Source organism: Typha angustifolia, chromosome 10 (genome assembly GCF_048772165.1).
Source record: "Typha angustifolia cultivar Huaian chromosome 10, ASM4877216v1, whole genome shotgun sequence".
In the NCBI taxonomy this organism is placed as follows: Eukaryota; Viridiplantae; Streptophyta; class Magnoliopsida; order Poales; family Typhaceae; genus Typha; species Typha angustifolia.
In genome coordinates this window covers 3,266,759-3,283,613 of record NC_133248.1, presented here as the reverse complement: position 1 = coordinate 3,283,613, position 16,855 = coordinate 3,266,759, and the positions used below count along the sequence as shown (strand labels likewise).

General features: G+C 34.4%; 1 protein-coding gene and 1 non-coding gene across 2 annotated transcripts; one reads left to right on the top strand and one right to left on the bottom strand.

The window, feature by feature from the left end:
- Positions 1–959: 959 nt before the first annotated feature.
- TRNAV-CAC (transfer RNA valine (anticodon CAC)) lies at positions 960–1,033 on the bottom strand. The gene has a single exon. It is a non-coding gene; the product is annotated as a tRNA-Val (tRNA).
- A 3,916-nt stretch (positions 1,034–4,949) lies between these two features.
- Positions 4,950–15,991, top strand: LOC140768363 (selenium-binding protein 1-like). The gene is made up of 7 exons (XM_073108616.1): positions 4,950–5,330; positions 8,898–9,093; positions 12,171–12,398; positions 14,087–14,318; positions 14,407–14,514; positions 14,602–14,874; positions 15,443–15,991. Exons 1-7 carry the CDS (start codon positions 5,204–5,206, stop codon positions 15,725–15,727), a joined length of 1,449 nt encoding a protein of 482 aa, XP_072964717.1. The 5' UTR covers positions 4,950–5,203; the 3' UTR covers positions 15,728–15,991.
- Positions 15,992–16,855: the final 864 nt, after the last annotated feature.

Genomic DNA, 16,855 nt, shown 5'->3' with positions numbered 1-16,855 from the left:
ACTAGTTAACATTAATTTGTCCTAAGTCCTAAATGAGTTCTATTTATAGGCACCTTAAATAGTAATATTTAAATCTGTTTTAGAAACATGAGCCTCATTAAGACTAAATTTATATGTAATTACTCTTCATTAATAGCGAGATCTATATATATATATATATATATTCATCGGTCTATTTTTTTCTATTAATGACAGTATGCAGTATGTTGTGTAGCATTAGCATAGCATTTAGTTCTCCTAGCATCCCATGAAAAATTGGTCACTTGAGCAAAAAGGCTCAGTTTATTTCAAATTATGGTAATACTTATAACTCTAATTAGTCGTAATAAATTTAGTAACATTCTCTCTTAATTGCTAGTTAATGACAGGAAACTTAATTAAATCTGATGAAATATAACGAAACTAAAAAACATTTTGTGTTTTTTATCTAAATCTTTTTCTTAAAAACTTCAGATTGCTCCACTTTATAGAATTTCTTCCTCTCTTTTTTCTGAGAAGACACTTGATACAAGAACTTGGATAGATTACTCATGAGCAATATTTCTTTCCTTCAGGATGAAAGGAGGACCATCCTGTAGTCTCATGAACAAATTCATCATATCTTTCTAGTTCTCCAAAACAGTATTAATTCTTGTACACCTTTCGATTGATAAATTAGAACTATTTCTATTTCATCCATGCTAAAATGAATAAACCACTGGATAAACTGGTTGCAAACTGTCTCATGTAGAGCTATAAAGGTCACCCCTTGAAGATAACGTATGAAAAGAAGCAGAGATTTTTGATAATATTCAAATGACATTCTTTAATAGGCTAATGTAGGAAGATTCATAACTAACATAAATTATATATGCCAGCCTTAAAGGATCATAATGGATTATTAAATATATTAACTTAATATCATGCGTTTCTATAATAGAGACAAAAAGTTTCAGGAAAAATAAAACATTAAATTAAATTGTCTGAGCCCGGGTTCGAACCGGGGACCTCTAGTGTGTGAGACTAGCGTGATAACCAACTACACCACCCAGACTGTACTGAAAAGCAAATAAATTATTTTTATATGTTTGGAACATTAAAACCCTTATTCTTTCTAATAATTCTAATTTTGTCTGGCGGTGAATTGACAATTTAATAGTGTCCCAATTAAAACGATTGTGCTATGCTTGAATTCGAATAAACTTATATAACATAAACCTCTCTATTATTTGAGCATTTAAAGAAGAAATTCTAATTTATCATCATGTAGTTAGGCCTAATTTCACTATGCCTTTGTATTCTTTTAACTTAAGCACTAAACTGCATGGGTATCATAATCAAAGTGAAACCATTACTTTTTAGTATTATATATGAAGGTAGCCATCATTGTGGACCTCTCCCACCAAAACAATAATATGAATACCCCTTTATATCTCTTTCATCTTTCTCCCACAAGAGACCACACCCATCTACCAAACCCAGCTAAAATCTCCACCTTCCTCCCTCACATCCCTCCACATTTATCCCTTAGATTTCTCTTTTATCTCTCCCTTATAAATCTTCTCCAAGATTAAGTCTACTTTTCATATATAAAATATCATATTTATCCGATCAATATAAATAAAGTTATAATTAAAAATAGGACCGGTGTTGAGAATCTATTTCTCAGAAATATAATTTTAGTCTTTGAATTTTGATATAAGTTTAAAAATCAAAACCTAAGAATTTGTAATTATATATTATAACAAAGATGCAGATAAATGAGCATTTTGTTCAAACATAAAAAGGATCACATTAATATCATATAACAATTAAAATTTATGCCCGAAAGAATACCACATGATCATAATTAATTCAGCTTTTATATTAAAGAGAAAAGTTTATCGGTTGATAATTATTATTTTAACTTATTTGATTAACTAAAATAATTTAATTAAATAATAAACTATTAAAATTATAAGGCTAATAATAATCTGTACTTGATTTCTTTCTTTAGGGAGTTTGAATAAAATTAGGATCAAGATCGACAACACCTTACCAAGCCATAATATTGAATGTGAGAAATAGTGAGAGGATGATGAACATGGAGTAAAGAGAAAGGAAAAAAAATGGAAGGGAAATTTTTCTTGACCCATGACTTAAAATATAAGGGTAATTTGGTCATTTTAGGTTTTCATTAATGATAGAGTAACAATTACACTTTGTTTATGATCTCAGGGGTTTTAATTCTTAAGTTAAAAGAATATTGGTATCCTAAAATTAGGCATAATTACAAAGGGTAAATTACAATTTCTCTAATTTTAAAAATGCTTATGAAGAAAATATTGAAAAATAGTTTTGACATGAATACCCCTCCAAAGTTTCTTATTTGTCTATACTCTTGGGAAATTATAATTTTGCACGTAAACCCTTAAAAATGCGTTGTGTTTGTATAGCTAATCTTTAGGTCACTTCCTAATAATTATAAGTTAAAATTTATTCATTTAATAGATGAAAAGACATAGATATTCTTTAGCTAAAAGGAATTTATCTAAATAAGAAATAAAATTTTTAATCCTTTTACGGTTTATAGTCAAGTTGATGACATTTTAACAGTTAGTTGCATTTGAGAGATCTTCATGCAAAAATTAAAGATTTTAAGGAATATTGATGCAAAAATTAAGTGTTTTGAGGAATATACATATAAATATAAATTTTAGAAAAATATACACATAAATAAAAGATTTTTGAATGCGGTTGGCACATTAGGACATACATAGTGCAGAGCCAGTGACCCCTAAATAAGAATGGAGTGAGATTTTGGCCAAGAACTCCTGTTTCAATTCTGTTGTATTATTTTCTATGTCCTCGATGATCTCCAAGTCCTTTATTAACATAAAAGTGATTACTTCGATACATTTGTATTCGAGAACAAACTTCTTATTATAGTAGAAGCAAAGGTGTGATTGTATGGAGGACGAATTAAATTGGTTGCCCCCTATTGATAGCCTGTGCTGCAATTGGATGGGTCCACTACTGGTAGCAGGTGTCATAAATGGAGGATCAAGCCTCGAGTGACTATGGTAGTTTCCACGAGTCTGAAAGTTGCCATGGTATTTAATCATAGGCCTCAAGTTCTCTGATCTTCTCCTTCGTTACCCAAGCTATAGAGAAAGCATTAGCTAGCGACTATGGCCTATAGCCTTGACTTCAGCCTAAATGTTCTCATGTAGCCTGTTGATGATGGTGCTCCTCATGGTATTTGATCATAGGCCTCAAGTTCTCTGATCTTCTCCTTCGTTACTCAAGCTATAGAAAGTGTTAGCTAGCGGCTATAGCCTATAGCCTTGACTTCAGCCTAAATGTCCTTGTGTAGTATGTTGATGATGATGCTCTTTAAAGCGAACTCCGGCCATCCAAGAGCACAATTAGAGATTCGGTCGAATTCTTTTTGATATGCATGGGCGGTGGAGGAGTGAGAAAGCTTCGAGATATTACTTCAAAATCTTCATAACTTAAAGGCCTGAATAGTCGACAAATTAGTGAATTCATCCCAAGACTAGATGATTGAAGCCATAAGATGGTATTATCTTTGAGATAAAATGAAGCCACCAGAACCTTGTGTTTCTTTTTAGTGTTTTGATAAGAAAAGAACTATTCAACACAACAAACCTAATCCAATGTGAAAATTTAACGCTAACTTTAATTTAGGATATAACGATTTACTATAGAGATACATATATAAAAATAACCAATATTTAAAAGAAATGTAAATACACACAGGTTTTTACGTGAAAAACCCTATAAAAGCCATAGATAAAAACCATAGATCCTTTCATCAGAATCAAATCAATCAATAATAATGTGCAAATATAAGAATCACTTATTAACCTCCCGCTGAATCTCACAACTTTATCTAAAGTTTTCTTGCTCACTAGAACCTGTAATGAATTATTTCTCATGGTTGATGAACCAATTTTAATGACCCTTGAGATTAGACAACGTATCTCAGTGGCCCTCGAAATAATAACTAGCTCTAACGAAGAATATAGTAGCAACAATAGATAAAATAAAAAATCTCTGATGAATTTTGTTTTTAAAATCTTTTAATAGCTAAGAATGTTCTAAGGAAAACTTTTCGTGCTCCAAATATCTTATATTAGTATTAACCCTCAAACTAAGGTTGTTGGTTTATAGAGAAAAAAAAAAATTTAAATCAGACCAAAACTCAACCTTCATAGTACTATCGATCGACAAGAATCATACCCTTTAGGGTATTTAAGATAGAGAGAGAAGGGTAGGATGACGTAGACATAACGAAACTCGATACAGTAGGGTGAGAGCGTCCGTAAGCGACGGTTTATGATTTTCGTACGATGGTACGATGATGTGGAGCTAAGGACTCAGATAAATTCAGAAATATAAATATGCTCCAACACATGTACATCGGTGTCTAGTGATGGATATGGTATCTATATACCTATATGTATCCAAAAGAAAAATATAAGAACAGTAAGACTTTAGGATTTTTAAATAATTGTTACCGAAATCTTTCAAAAATATTATAATTATCATTATATATTTTTTAAAATATTAAAATTATCAATGAAATTATTGTGCTCTTTCAAAAATACCATTTTGATAGTTAAATCTAACCATATAATTTAGATAAGAAAAAACTATTTTTACCCTTATATGAATTATTAAAAATAGTTTATGAGTACAATGAAATATCTCATAATTTATTTATGTGAGACAAAAATTATTAATAAATATTTACAGTCTAAACTTAAGAGGGGCCTAGCCGCCTAGGTGATATAGAGAGTTTCTTAGGGGGGACCAATCTCGTAACGTGATCCAGAAACACGTGTATTTCGGATTTCCGGTGGGCCCCATACGTTGTAGAATTGTAACGTGATCGGAAGACTCCGTTTCAGTCGATCTCTCGACCCAAAATAAACTTCAAAATGTCGTCCAGGTACGACAAACCTCACTCTGTTGCCCCGTTTCCCGTCCACGTGCATCTCCCGGATTAGAAATAACCCCGGTTTGGTGCATCCTACCTGGGCACCAATCCCACGCCGTCACGCAGGTGCAACGGCTACTCCATCTCTCCCCGCGTCACCCTCCCAACCCCAACAAAAATTTCTCCTCGCGACGTGAGCTCGCGAGCTCTTCTCGGCTTTGATTTGTCACTTTTGGCTGGGTTATTTTTGTTCCGGGGGGCGATCTGAAGACACAAACGATGGCGGAAGTGGAGCAGAGCAAGAGTTGCTGCGGCCATGGCGGAAAGGGTCCGGGCTACGCTTCGCCTCTGGAAGCCATGGAGGGGCCTCGGGAATCCTTGATTTATGTCACTTGCGTCTACAACGGTGAGGAATGACAAGAAAAAAGAATCTTGCCTATTTGTTCTATTTGATCCTTTGGTAGAGTGGGGTGGGGTCCTTCTGATTTGTTGTCTTTCTTGCAAATTACCACCTACATCATCGAGGTTTCCGTTTCCCCTTTATGTTGCTTTTCTTGAGTATCCAAAATTAGAAACGGTATGAGAATTATCAGGAATAAACCTTCAAATTTTCGAAGTTAAAGGGAGGCTTTAATATTGTTGACACGATTCAAGTGTAGTTCGTCGTTGATTGCTGATTGAGATAAGAAATGTAGTTTTCTGGTGCTAATTTTGAGAGTGATGATCTAACTTTTTGGTGTCGGTAATTTTGATCTGGGCTTTTCCGATTTTGATTTTGAAGTCTTATTCCCTTTTTATATTGGTTAATTTCCTTGGTAACTTTTATATGTAATAAATAAGAGGGCGCTTTGGAATAGTAAACTTAGAAATGATATATCTTCTTTGTATATACTTTTAATACTGTGCTATTGAGTGATCTCCACTCTCCTTTCATGCTTGAACTCTAGTATTTTACATGCACTTCCATTCGTTTAGTATTTTCTATGTAAGCAATCCTTGTTTATTCCTTGAATAGTCAGACAATTGGGAATATCAGATTAGGAAATTGGAAAGTTACAGCTAAGAATAATTACCACGGTTAAGAGAAGATGAAAAAGAAGACTGGGTCTGTTGGTTGGTTGTTTTGCATCTGGGATTCCACTTGACTCCTTATGTAAAGGAATAAGTTAAAGGGTGAGATCAGGAATCTTGATTGTAAGTAATTCTAACTATGCATCATGGCAGTAAAAATAATTCTACAAGGTTTTGATTATAATCATGCTTTTGATTTGGTCACATATGATTGAATTTGAAATCGTATTGCTTTCTACCTAGCGCATCTTTTGCAAGTGTAATGAAATATATCAATCGTCTTTGATGTTAGGGGCTATTTGATACGAACCGGGTTAGATCGGATCGCATCATGAGGATATTGGGCTCGATGGATCGTGCCTATTTATTTTTAATTGATTCATATGTAAGCTCTTAAGACAAGTTTAGTTAAGTCATGTAAGCTACTAAGGTAAGTTTAATTAAGTCATATAAGCTACTAAGGCAAGCAAGTCATGTAAGTCTCTAAGGCAAGTTCTAGTTCGAGTCGTATAAACTTTTAGGCTAAGTCTAAATATGACTCATTGTACCCAATCTTTATATAGAGAGGGGATGGGCCTTTTTGTTTATTCATCTAGGAATCCAAGCATCCAAGCATTGAGAATTAATAGAGTTTAGTTATTTTTTTTATTATTGCATTTATCATTTTTATCGTAACCATTATATCATTTTTATCTTTATAAGAGTAGATTGTATACGTAGAATCCTTCTAAGCACCTAAACCTAGCTACCATCTTTCTCCAACAGCTGCTCTACTATACGATCCACCACCACCCTTGGCCGTCTGCCACCCTCCGACGACTATCACAACGTCGGATATTTACCGTTATGTCGATCTTACTTCATTATTTAACCATAACTTTTCATCCGAATTTCTGATTGACTTAATTCCAAAGCCATTAGATTTGAAACTTCTAAGTTTCTTACCTCTCAAAATTGTAGGATCATCCTACGTCCGGATTGGTCTAGATTTGGTCCGTAACATTGGTATTAAAGCTGACCCTTCGACCTTCATCCACTTTTATGAAGATACCTTCTAATCTAACCATCCGATCTGCGGGATATTAGATTCATTAGAAAGATCATTTTCAGGGCTACAACCTGTCAAAATTTCATATCAATCCAACGACCAGATCTACCGAAAACTCTCTTAAAAGTTCTATACAAATTTCTGTATAGAAACTGATTCGAATTGAGTCAAGCTGGTTCGTATCAAATTGGTATCAGAGCCGATGTTCCTCGAATGATGATTAACACATGATCTAAGATGAACACGGAAGGAGCAACCATAGAGGACTAGAAACTCATTTTTGTTCTTGTGGGTATTTCCCTAGTGGCATCGCCATCTCCAGTGATCGCTGGCGAAGAGCCACCGGCGTGGGCAAAGGCATAGGTAGAGTCCATGGATTCGTTGTAAGAATTATTGAAGAGAGTAGAGAGCTCCGAGAGGACCGAGAAGGTTGTCCAAGTCTTGACGGCAATATCCTAGCTTGACACTACCCCTTTGCGCAGTTAGAACCGTCGGCCGCAACGAAACTAGCCACCCACGGCTAGACAAACTCCACCCTTGTAGGAGATGGAGGAGAGCTCCAAATTGCCACCACCGTAGAACCTTCCAAGAACCCAAACCCTAGCCATCACCTCCTCTGGCAGTCACCCTACTATACGGTCGTCCACCACCACCCTTGGCCATCCGCCACCCTTCGACGACCGCTGTAATGTCAGATATTTACTTTTCTGCCCTATTTAGACCTCCCTCCACTATTTTATTTATGTCTTTTCATCTAGACGTCTGATTTAGGTGAAATCAGAGCCATTCCATGATTATAAGTTCATAACGCTAGCCTATTCCCTTTCCTCACAAGGCCTATATAAAATCTCTCTATCCCGGTCAGAAGTAGAAGGCGCTTTGGTAGGATCCTCACATACATAAAAAGATTAAACCCTAAAGTCCCAACTAATTTGTTCGAATCTCTGAAATCTATGTATACCCTCTTCCCTCCATTTGCCCCGCTAACCAGTATTACATTCACTAACCAATCTGGATAAATGAAATGAGAATCTTCCATTTTGTCTGGATGAGAATACCTTTTGTTTGAAAAAAAATGAAGTTCTCATTGATTATGAGATCTCGCATGGGTCTTGGAGGGGGATGTACTCATGAGGCTATCACCACCTAAATTTTTATAATTTTATTATGCCCGGATTGATCCAGATCTAGTTCATAACATTGGTATCGGAGCTGACCCTCCGACCTCCATCCACTTTTCTGAAGATATATTTTAATCTGGCCATCCGATCTATGGAAAATTTGATTCATTAGAAAGATTTTTTCCAGGGCTACAACCTATCAAAATTTCATATCGATCCAACGACCAGATCTACCAAAAACTCTCTTGAAAATTCCGTACAAATTTCTGTCCAGAAAATAATTTAAATCGGGTCAAGCCGATTCGTATCAAATTAGTATCAGAGCTAACCCTTCGACCTTCATCCACTTTTTTAAAGGTATTTTCTAATCTAGCCATTCGATCTGCGGGATATTAGATTCATTAGAAAGATTTTTTTCAAGACTATAACCTGTCAAAATTTCATATCGATCCACTGACTAGATCTACCGAAAACTCTCTTGAAAGTTCCGTACAAATTTCTGCCCAGAAATTAATTTGAATCGAGTCAAGCCGGTTCATATCACTACTCTTTCAGAGCAGCACAAGACTCAATTGAACAAAGAGAATATATTAATTCTGATCAATTGAATTTCTGTATCAATGATAATGATGACATTTTGATATCTTTTCATTTTTCTGTTTATTACCATTATAACTATTATTCTACATTCCATAAAGAAGTTCTAAGGATTTTTAAACTGTATTATGCACAGGAACTGGAATAAACAAACCTGATTATCTGGCAACTGTGGATATTGATCCTAACTCACCAACATATTCTGAAGTTATTCATAGGCTTCCCGTCAGCTATGTAGGTGATGAGTTGCATCACTCTGGTTGGAATTCTTGCAGCTCTTGCCATGGTGACCCATCAGCAATTCGTCGTTTCTTGATCTTGCCTTCATTAATGTAAGTTGCATCACATCCATGTGGTTTCTCCCGTTGTTGACTAAGTAATAGTATTTAAGATCTCTTGATTTGATTTGCTCTGTTCTTGCTATATAGGAGCCTAAAAATTAAAATTTTAAGTATGATATTTTGATATACCTGATAAACTTTCTGGGCAGATTGATACTTTCATATGAACCTGTAAGAAAGTGAGTGCATTTTTTCTTGGAAACGAAATATTTCCTCTTTATCTTATGAGTACTAATTGACCAGCTACAGTAGTCTCCCTAGAAGAAAGAGGATAAAATTATACTCCACAATTCCACATTCAGTTGTCTAATTATTAATAAGAATGCAAAGGTGTAGGTCATAAAAGAAGACCTATCCTTCATCATTATGATTGATGATTCTTGAGTCCTGGATTTTTGAAGTGTATAAGTGTGTTGCCTTCAAGGTCTTTGTGAGAAAGTACAACCTCGAATAGATCAAATAGAAATGTCAATGAAAATGAAATTTGTGAAGTTCATTAGGGACTAAACTTGTTTTGCTATTATGATTTTATACAACACTTATTTCTTTGTTCAAGCATGTTGGCCCAACTAGGCAAACTTAGAGAGGGGGTAAATTGGGTTTACAAACGAAATAAAAAGATAAAGTATGCAAGAATAAACACAAATTATAATGATAATGAAAAATTTAAAGCTTCATGCAAATTGAGAGAATGCAAATAGATAACTTTAAGCTTATATGTATGATTATGCTATGAAAACTTAAATGAAATAAGCAAAGAAAAGAAAGAAAATATAATACTGATATTTATAGTGGTTCAGCCGATGTTTGCGTCCACTCCTCAAGATTCTTTCCTTAAGAATTTACTATGCATAGAAAGACATACACTAGTAGCTTACTAATATTCTAGCAACTTTTACACGAGATTTATCTCCCAAAATCTTTTTTCTCAAAACAACTTTGCTTTGAGTCAAGAAGCTCATCAACTTCTTCCAAGAGATCTACCTGATCTCTCACCTACAAACCACGTGGCTTTTCCACCTTCTCTATAAATCACACTGTATAATAACTCCCAAAGAATTTGATTTATAAGTTAATCTCACTAAAAGAAAGAAAGAAGAGAGAAAGAAAACTTGTCAAGGGGGAACTTCTCTTCTTCTCCAATATAGTTTGAACTAGATTACTCTCTTTTGTATCCTCTAAGTTTTTTTTAAAAATTCCTTCAACATAAGGTTTAGATCTTCTTTTATAGGCTTGAGAAGGCTCTATCCTATTTAAAATAATTTAAAACAATGAAACGATTTTGCAAAGCATTTAATGGGTACAGATTTTGGTCAGATTTTTTGTTATGCCTTGCAACACTTTTTTGACAGCTAAAACAGTTAGATTGGACTTTGTGATCAAAAGATAAGTTGAAGATCTTTGAGTCATCCTTCTAACCTAAGGAGAATTACATCAAAAATAATATTTGTCTGAAAAATTATGGTTAAAAGAGTAAACTGTGTCTAGAAGATATCAGCCTGAAAAACAACTAAGAATAATCAATTTGTAGGCCCTATTTCACATAGGTAATATCTGAATTTCAAATATATATGTATATGAAAGTTATAGAATATCAAGTATTTTTCACAGATATAATATTATATTTATTAGATCACTATAAAGAAATTTATAAATAATAAACCGGACATATGTCAATAATGTATTTGCCAGAAATACAGTTTTGTAATTTCTAAATTGTGACATAAATTTAAAAACTAAAACCTAAGAATTGAAAATATTTATTATATAGCAAAGATGTATTCTTTTCAAATAAAAAAATTCACATTAATATCATATAATAATTAAAAGTTATGCCCAAAATACTAACATATTGTTAGAATTAATTCAACTTTTACATTAAAAAGAAAAGCTTCTTAATTACTATTTTAACTTGTTTGTATAATCAAAATAATTCAATTGTTGTTATGATCAAAATCAAATAGTAAACTTTTGAAATCATAGGGCTAACAAAACATAATGTGTAGCTTGATTTGTGCGATTAAACCAAACAATAATATAGATGCAAAAGACAAAAGAAGATAGAAGATTTATGTGAATAGTCATCATCTTTAAGGAAGATCAATCACTATATTCAACCCAAACCAAAGAACAACCACTCATGAAATCCTATGTGCTCCCCTAAACTGTCGCAAGCCTATATAATTATCACAAGCTTTCTCAGTGCAAAACTTCTAATAGGTTACCAAGCCATCTCACATTCTGCCCCTGATGGGCTATTTATAGCGTTCGGGTCTTCCTTTTCCTTTAGAAATAGAATACTTAGAACTAGGGGCGTACTCGAGCTGATCTTGATTGACTTTCTTTCAATTTGATCAATTTTCGAGTTGATCCAACTCGAGCTTTAATAAGCAAAATACTTTTTCCAAATCAAGCTGAATTCAAGTATCATGCAAGCTTAATTCAAGTTTGAATTGAATAAGCTTGATTGGGAGAGCAGATATGAACCTTTATATATCTTGATCTAATGTCTCAAAATTTTATATATCTATATTTTGACCCTTATCGAGCTGAGCCAAAGTGAGCCTACCTGTGATCAACTAGGCTTGAAACTAGTTCCGAGCTTAAAATTAATAATCAAGCTTCGATCATTTACAAATGAGGCCAACCATGATTTGCCTTCTTGATTTGAGCTTGAGCTGGTTTGATTTATTTTGATAGCCTTCCTAGAAGGAAATACTCATTATTCCACCCTTCTTACTCGAAGTAGAGGTCCTAGATGGCAAGCGGTTCTCATTGCTAGTTTGATTAGGTCACATCATCATGAGGTGCATCCCAATGTGAGGAAAAGTAGAAACTTTTTATTTTAGTTTATCAGGTTAACTTAGAAGACAAGTGATTGTTAATTTAACTTGCTTTACATAATCTTAGCACCTTCAAGTCTTGGCCTCCTTCATCTGGGTTACCTCCATGAGTTTAAAGCACCTTCTTCCGGTGTTATGTTGATGTATACATGAGTTTATCTTTTACTACTTCCTGTCATTACATATTTTTACTTGTGAGGTTACTTTTCCTTCTGCCTTGTAAAGGTCAAGCCGCATATATGTTATTGACACTGCCACAAATCCAAGAGCCCCTTCTTTGCATAAGGTGGTCCATCCTGAAGATATTGTGCAGAAGACTGGACTAGCATATCCTCATACCTCACATTGTCTTGCATCTGGTGACATAATGATGTCTTGCCTTGGAGACAAAGATGGAAATGCAGTTGGGAATGGCTTCCTCCTCCTGGATTCAGATTTCAATGTGAAAGGGAGGTACTGCTTCTTTCTTTCAGAATGTTCATTTTCCTTGAGAAGTACTATAGATATAGAATTATACACACTCACATGAATCATGTTCATTTTCCTTGAGAAGTACTATAGATATAGAATTATACACACTCACATGAATCTTTTTCTCTGATGACAAATTTATGACTCATTATTGGACATAATAATCAAAGTATCATCTTTACCGGCAAAATGGAGTTGTCATCCTTGACTTTAGTTCATTCTATTGAGCTGGTAAACTGATCTTTCTGTAGTTCTTGAAAAGAGAAGTTTATTGCCCTCATAGACTTTTTGGAAGTTAAAATCATATTAGTTGCTCAAAACGAATATAGTTTGGCAAGTATCTTTCGTGTTTTCCATTTAAAAAATTGAACAACCATGTAGCTGTAGAAACAATGAAATATGTATTAGTTGCTCAATGAATATAGTTTGGCAAGAGTCTTTTGTGTTTTCCATTTAAAAAATTGAACAACCATGTAACTGTAGAAACAATGAAATATGTATTAGTTGCTCAATGAATATAGTTTGGCAAGAATCTTTCATGTTCTCAATTTAAAAAATTGAACAACCATATAGCTGTAGAAACAATGAAATATGCTGAGGGTTGTTGGCACTAGAAAGATTAAAGGTACTGTCCTTCCTCTTCTTTTACTGATTATCTTTTTGCATCCTCCTCTTTGGCTGAGAAGAATGAATTTGTGATTTCAACTTCAACCTACCTATATTTCATTTGAACCCACCATTTTACATAATCACAGAAAACACTCTACTCAAGCTATTGTGGGAATATAATGACAATAGGAAGGATGCTTTAGGTTGTTTTCTCCGATTTAATGAAAATTGAATGGCTCAAACTAAAATAATGAAAAGACAGGGTTAAACTGCAATAAGTAAATAATGTAGGTTTAAAATGAAAATGAAAATATCCCTTTTGAGTTTCCATGTTCCTGTAGGAAATAGAAGTGATGCCAATTGACCTGGCACCTCCACTTTAACCTCCATTGTTATTGTTGCTCAAGTACACAATTCACGTTAGTTAACTTCTACTGCATAATAGCCATTGGTCTCAGGGAAAAACACTTGCAGGTTTGCCATGATTAATTTATGAGGACAACAATGTTGCCTAGTATTTAGAAGAATATCCATGTTAAAAACTGCAAAAGTTCCTTACGCTGCAACATGCAAAGCAAACTTCCTTATATCTGTGTTTATACATATTTATCCTATTGTTATTAGATCCATCGACATACCAAGTTACTGAAAATGTCATCTTGTGAGTTGCGACCAAGGAAACAAAATGTCTCAGGGTAATAGGAGAATGATAGGCATTGTATCTATCTGTTCTTCACCATCCACTAGTAATTGGCACATGATTATCGTTTCTTGTGTATTTCGAGGATAAAATATTTATATAACATTTTGAGTTTGTCAGTTAGTGTGACAATATGATCTGCCTTGTCTGGCCAAGAGGTAGCAGTTCGAGCTGCAGAAACAACCTATCTATTAATGAGGGATAAAACTGCATACATCTTTGCCCTCCTTAGAACACACAGTAGTTGGAACCTTGTGCATAGGGATGTTGTTCATGTTACTGAACATGTAATGAGTTATGACAATTGAAATTGTTTTTCAATTTGGAGATCTTATTTTCATTTCCTATTGACTAATCCTAGGTGGGAAAAGCCAGGTCACAGCCCATTGTTTGGCTATGATTTCTGGTACCAACCTAGACACAAGACAATGATCAGTTCATCATGGGGAGCTCCTTCAGCTTTCACGAAGGGCTTCAACCTTCAACATGTTCAGGATGGGCTTTATGGAAGACACTTGAATGTGTATAGCTGGCCTGATGGTGAACTGAAGCAGACATTAGACCTTGGCAATGAAGGGCTCCTTCCCTTGGAAGTTCGTTCTGAATCTGAACTCTTTATATTGATGTTATCATATAAGATCTTGTTTTTGTGGTTTATTATTTTACTATTGTCATCTACAGATAAGGTTTCTTCATGACCCTTCAAAAGACACTGGCTTTGTTGGATGTGCTCTGACTAGCAACTTGGTGAGGTTTTTCAAAACTAGAGATGGATTGTGGAACCATGAGGTTCGTCCAAGTTCTTTGTTCAAGAAATGTATAAAGTTTCAGTATGCAAAACTTGCACCAACCGCTAATCTCTTTTTAAATTTATAGATTGCTATATCAGTGAAACCATTGAAGGTGCGAAACTGGATTCTCCCAGAAATGCCAGGGCTGATAACCGATTTCTTGATCTCACTTGATGATCGGTATCTTTACTTTGTAAATTGGTTGCATGGGGACATTAGGCAGTACAACATTGAGGATCCTGCAAAGCCTGTATTGGCTGGACAAGTATGGGTTGGTGGACTTCTTCAGAAGGGAAGTGATGTAGTCTACTTAACAGATGATGAGAAAGAATCACAGTTCGAAGTTCCTGCAATCAAGGTATATTCTAGTTAGATGTTAATGGTTTCAAGTAGTGTTGGCTATTTTCAATGTCTTGTGTTTGAAGATGTTATTTGCTCCTTATTTCTGATAAGAAAATTGCTTTAATAAAAGAAAAGTAAGGAGCTGAAAAAAAAAAAAATCAGTCATAGGAAGAGAAGAGGTGATGAACTTCCACTAGAGATAGAGGCATTACCTATAAATTATGATTCAGAGATATTCAAGCAACCATGAATATTATAAGAGTATAATGAAAACAACCATGTCTTTAGTCCCGAGTATTTCATGTCAGCTATCCTATATAAGAATACAAGGGCTTCTAGAACTGAAAATTGTTTGACAGCACAGTTCAGTCATATTTTATTTCCTATAAATGCATCTCGTGGCATCAGTGATTCAACCTCTCATCTCCTAGTTCAGTCATTTTATTTCATTTATGGGATTGCTTAAAATCAAGACTAGCATATTCTGATGCATTTTCAAATTTGGATACTTGTAACTCTATATAACAGTGTTGCATTATGCGAGAGCAGTTGATTAACTAGTGATATCCTTTTCTGATTATCAGGGAAATCGGCTTAGAGGAGGACCGCAAATGATTCAGCTGAGCCTAGATGGAAAAAGACTCTATGTAACCAACTCTCTCTTCAGCGTATGGGACGATCAGTTCTATGGTCCAGACCTCATAAAAAAGGGTTCTCACATGTTGCAGATTGATGTGGATACGGAGAAAGGAGGGCTTTCTGTGAACCCTAATTTCTTCGTTGATTTCGGTTCTGAGCCCGACGGACCGTCTCTAGCCCACGAGATGAGGTATCCTGGTGGTGACTGCACTTCTGATATATGGATTTAAGGATGTTTCATCTTTGGTAGAGGTTGAATAAAAGTTAATTCCACGTCATGCTGTAGTACTCACTAGAGTAATATCATGGTCTTCTATAACCTTCCAAGGAGCTCGTCTTTATAATGCAAAAACTATTGCTACTTCAATGCAAGAAGCTCTCCGTTGGCAGTCTAGCACATGAGATGTGCTTGTTCTTCTCACTAAGAAATTTACTTTGAGTTGTATGCACAATTAAGTTTTAGAAAAGTTCAAACTTGACATGCTTAGATCTAATGTTCCACCTGCTCAATCTTAGCTAAAATGATGTGTTCCTCTTAAATTTAGAATTGGTATCTACTTCACAGTATCAGGTTAGTTTGCATCCTTGGATTGTTGATGAAGTGATGAGTGGACAAATAATTTATTTGTTTTCTCTTCATTTTGTAATAAAAGAACAAGTGCTTAGCATTGCTGAAAGCTATCTATGAGAAGCAAATAGGGATTGAACCAATGCTTAATACCATTTAAAATTGACAGAAGCATTTGGAATAGCGTCATATGCCTTAAAATTTAGCATCATAAGATGCGATTTATTGCAACCATAATAAAGTAAACCAAGGAACTTGATATGCAACAATTATAAAGTCAGCCAAGTAACTTCATATATTACAACAAATTAATCTGTGGAAACATCAAAATATAACTGAGAAATATTCTGGTAGGAATAATTTTTGCTATAACTTACTTTGACTCATTATCTTTAACATTAAACTATGTGGTTGATTTAAATCTAGGAATGAGATAGGAGTTCTTTGAATTAAACTATTTTTACCATTAAACTTTGTGGTTGACTAACTATCGTTTTTGTCTTCTTCTGTAATGCAAAGCTTTTTTATTTCTATTTTTTATTGTTGTTTGCATCAGTTCTTTGAATAATTCCTTGATGTAGACGTTAATGACTAGGTGACACTCAAAGTGTCATGTTATGAATGGCCTAGCTTCTTGGTCCTTGTGGCCAATTCTGCAGTCAAGAAGTTTGTAGAAAAGATGAAGAAGATCTATGAATAGTTTCTCTAAGGGCAAATTACAGTTTACCTCCATATAATTTGGCTTAATGTTAACAACTTTTTATTTATTTTAAATATAAGTACTTAACTC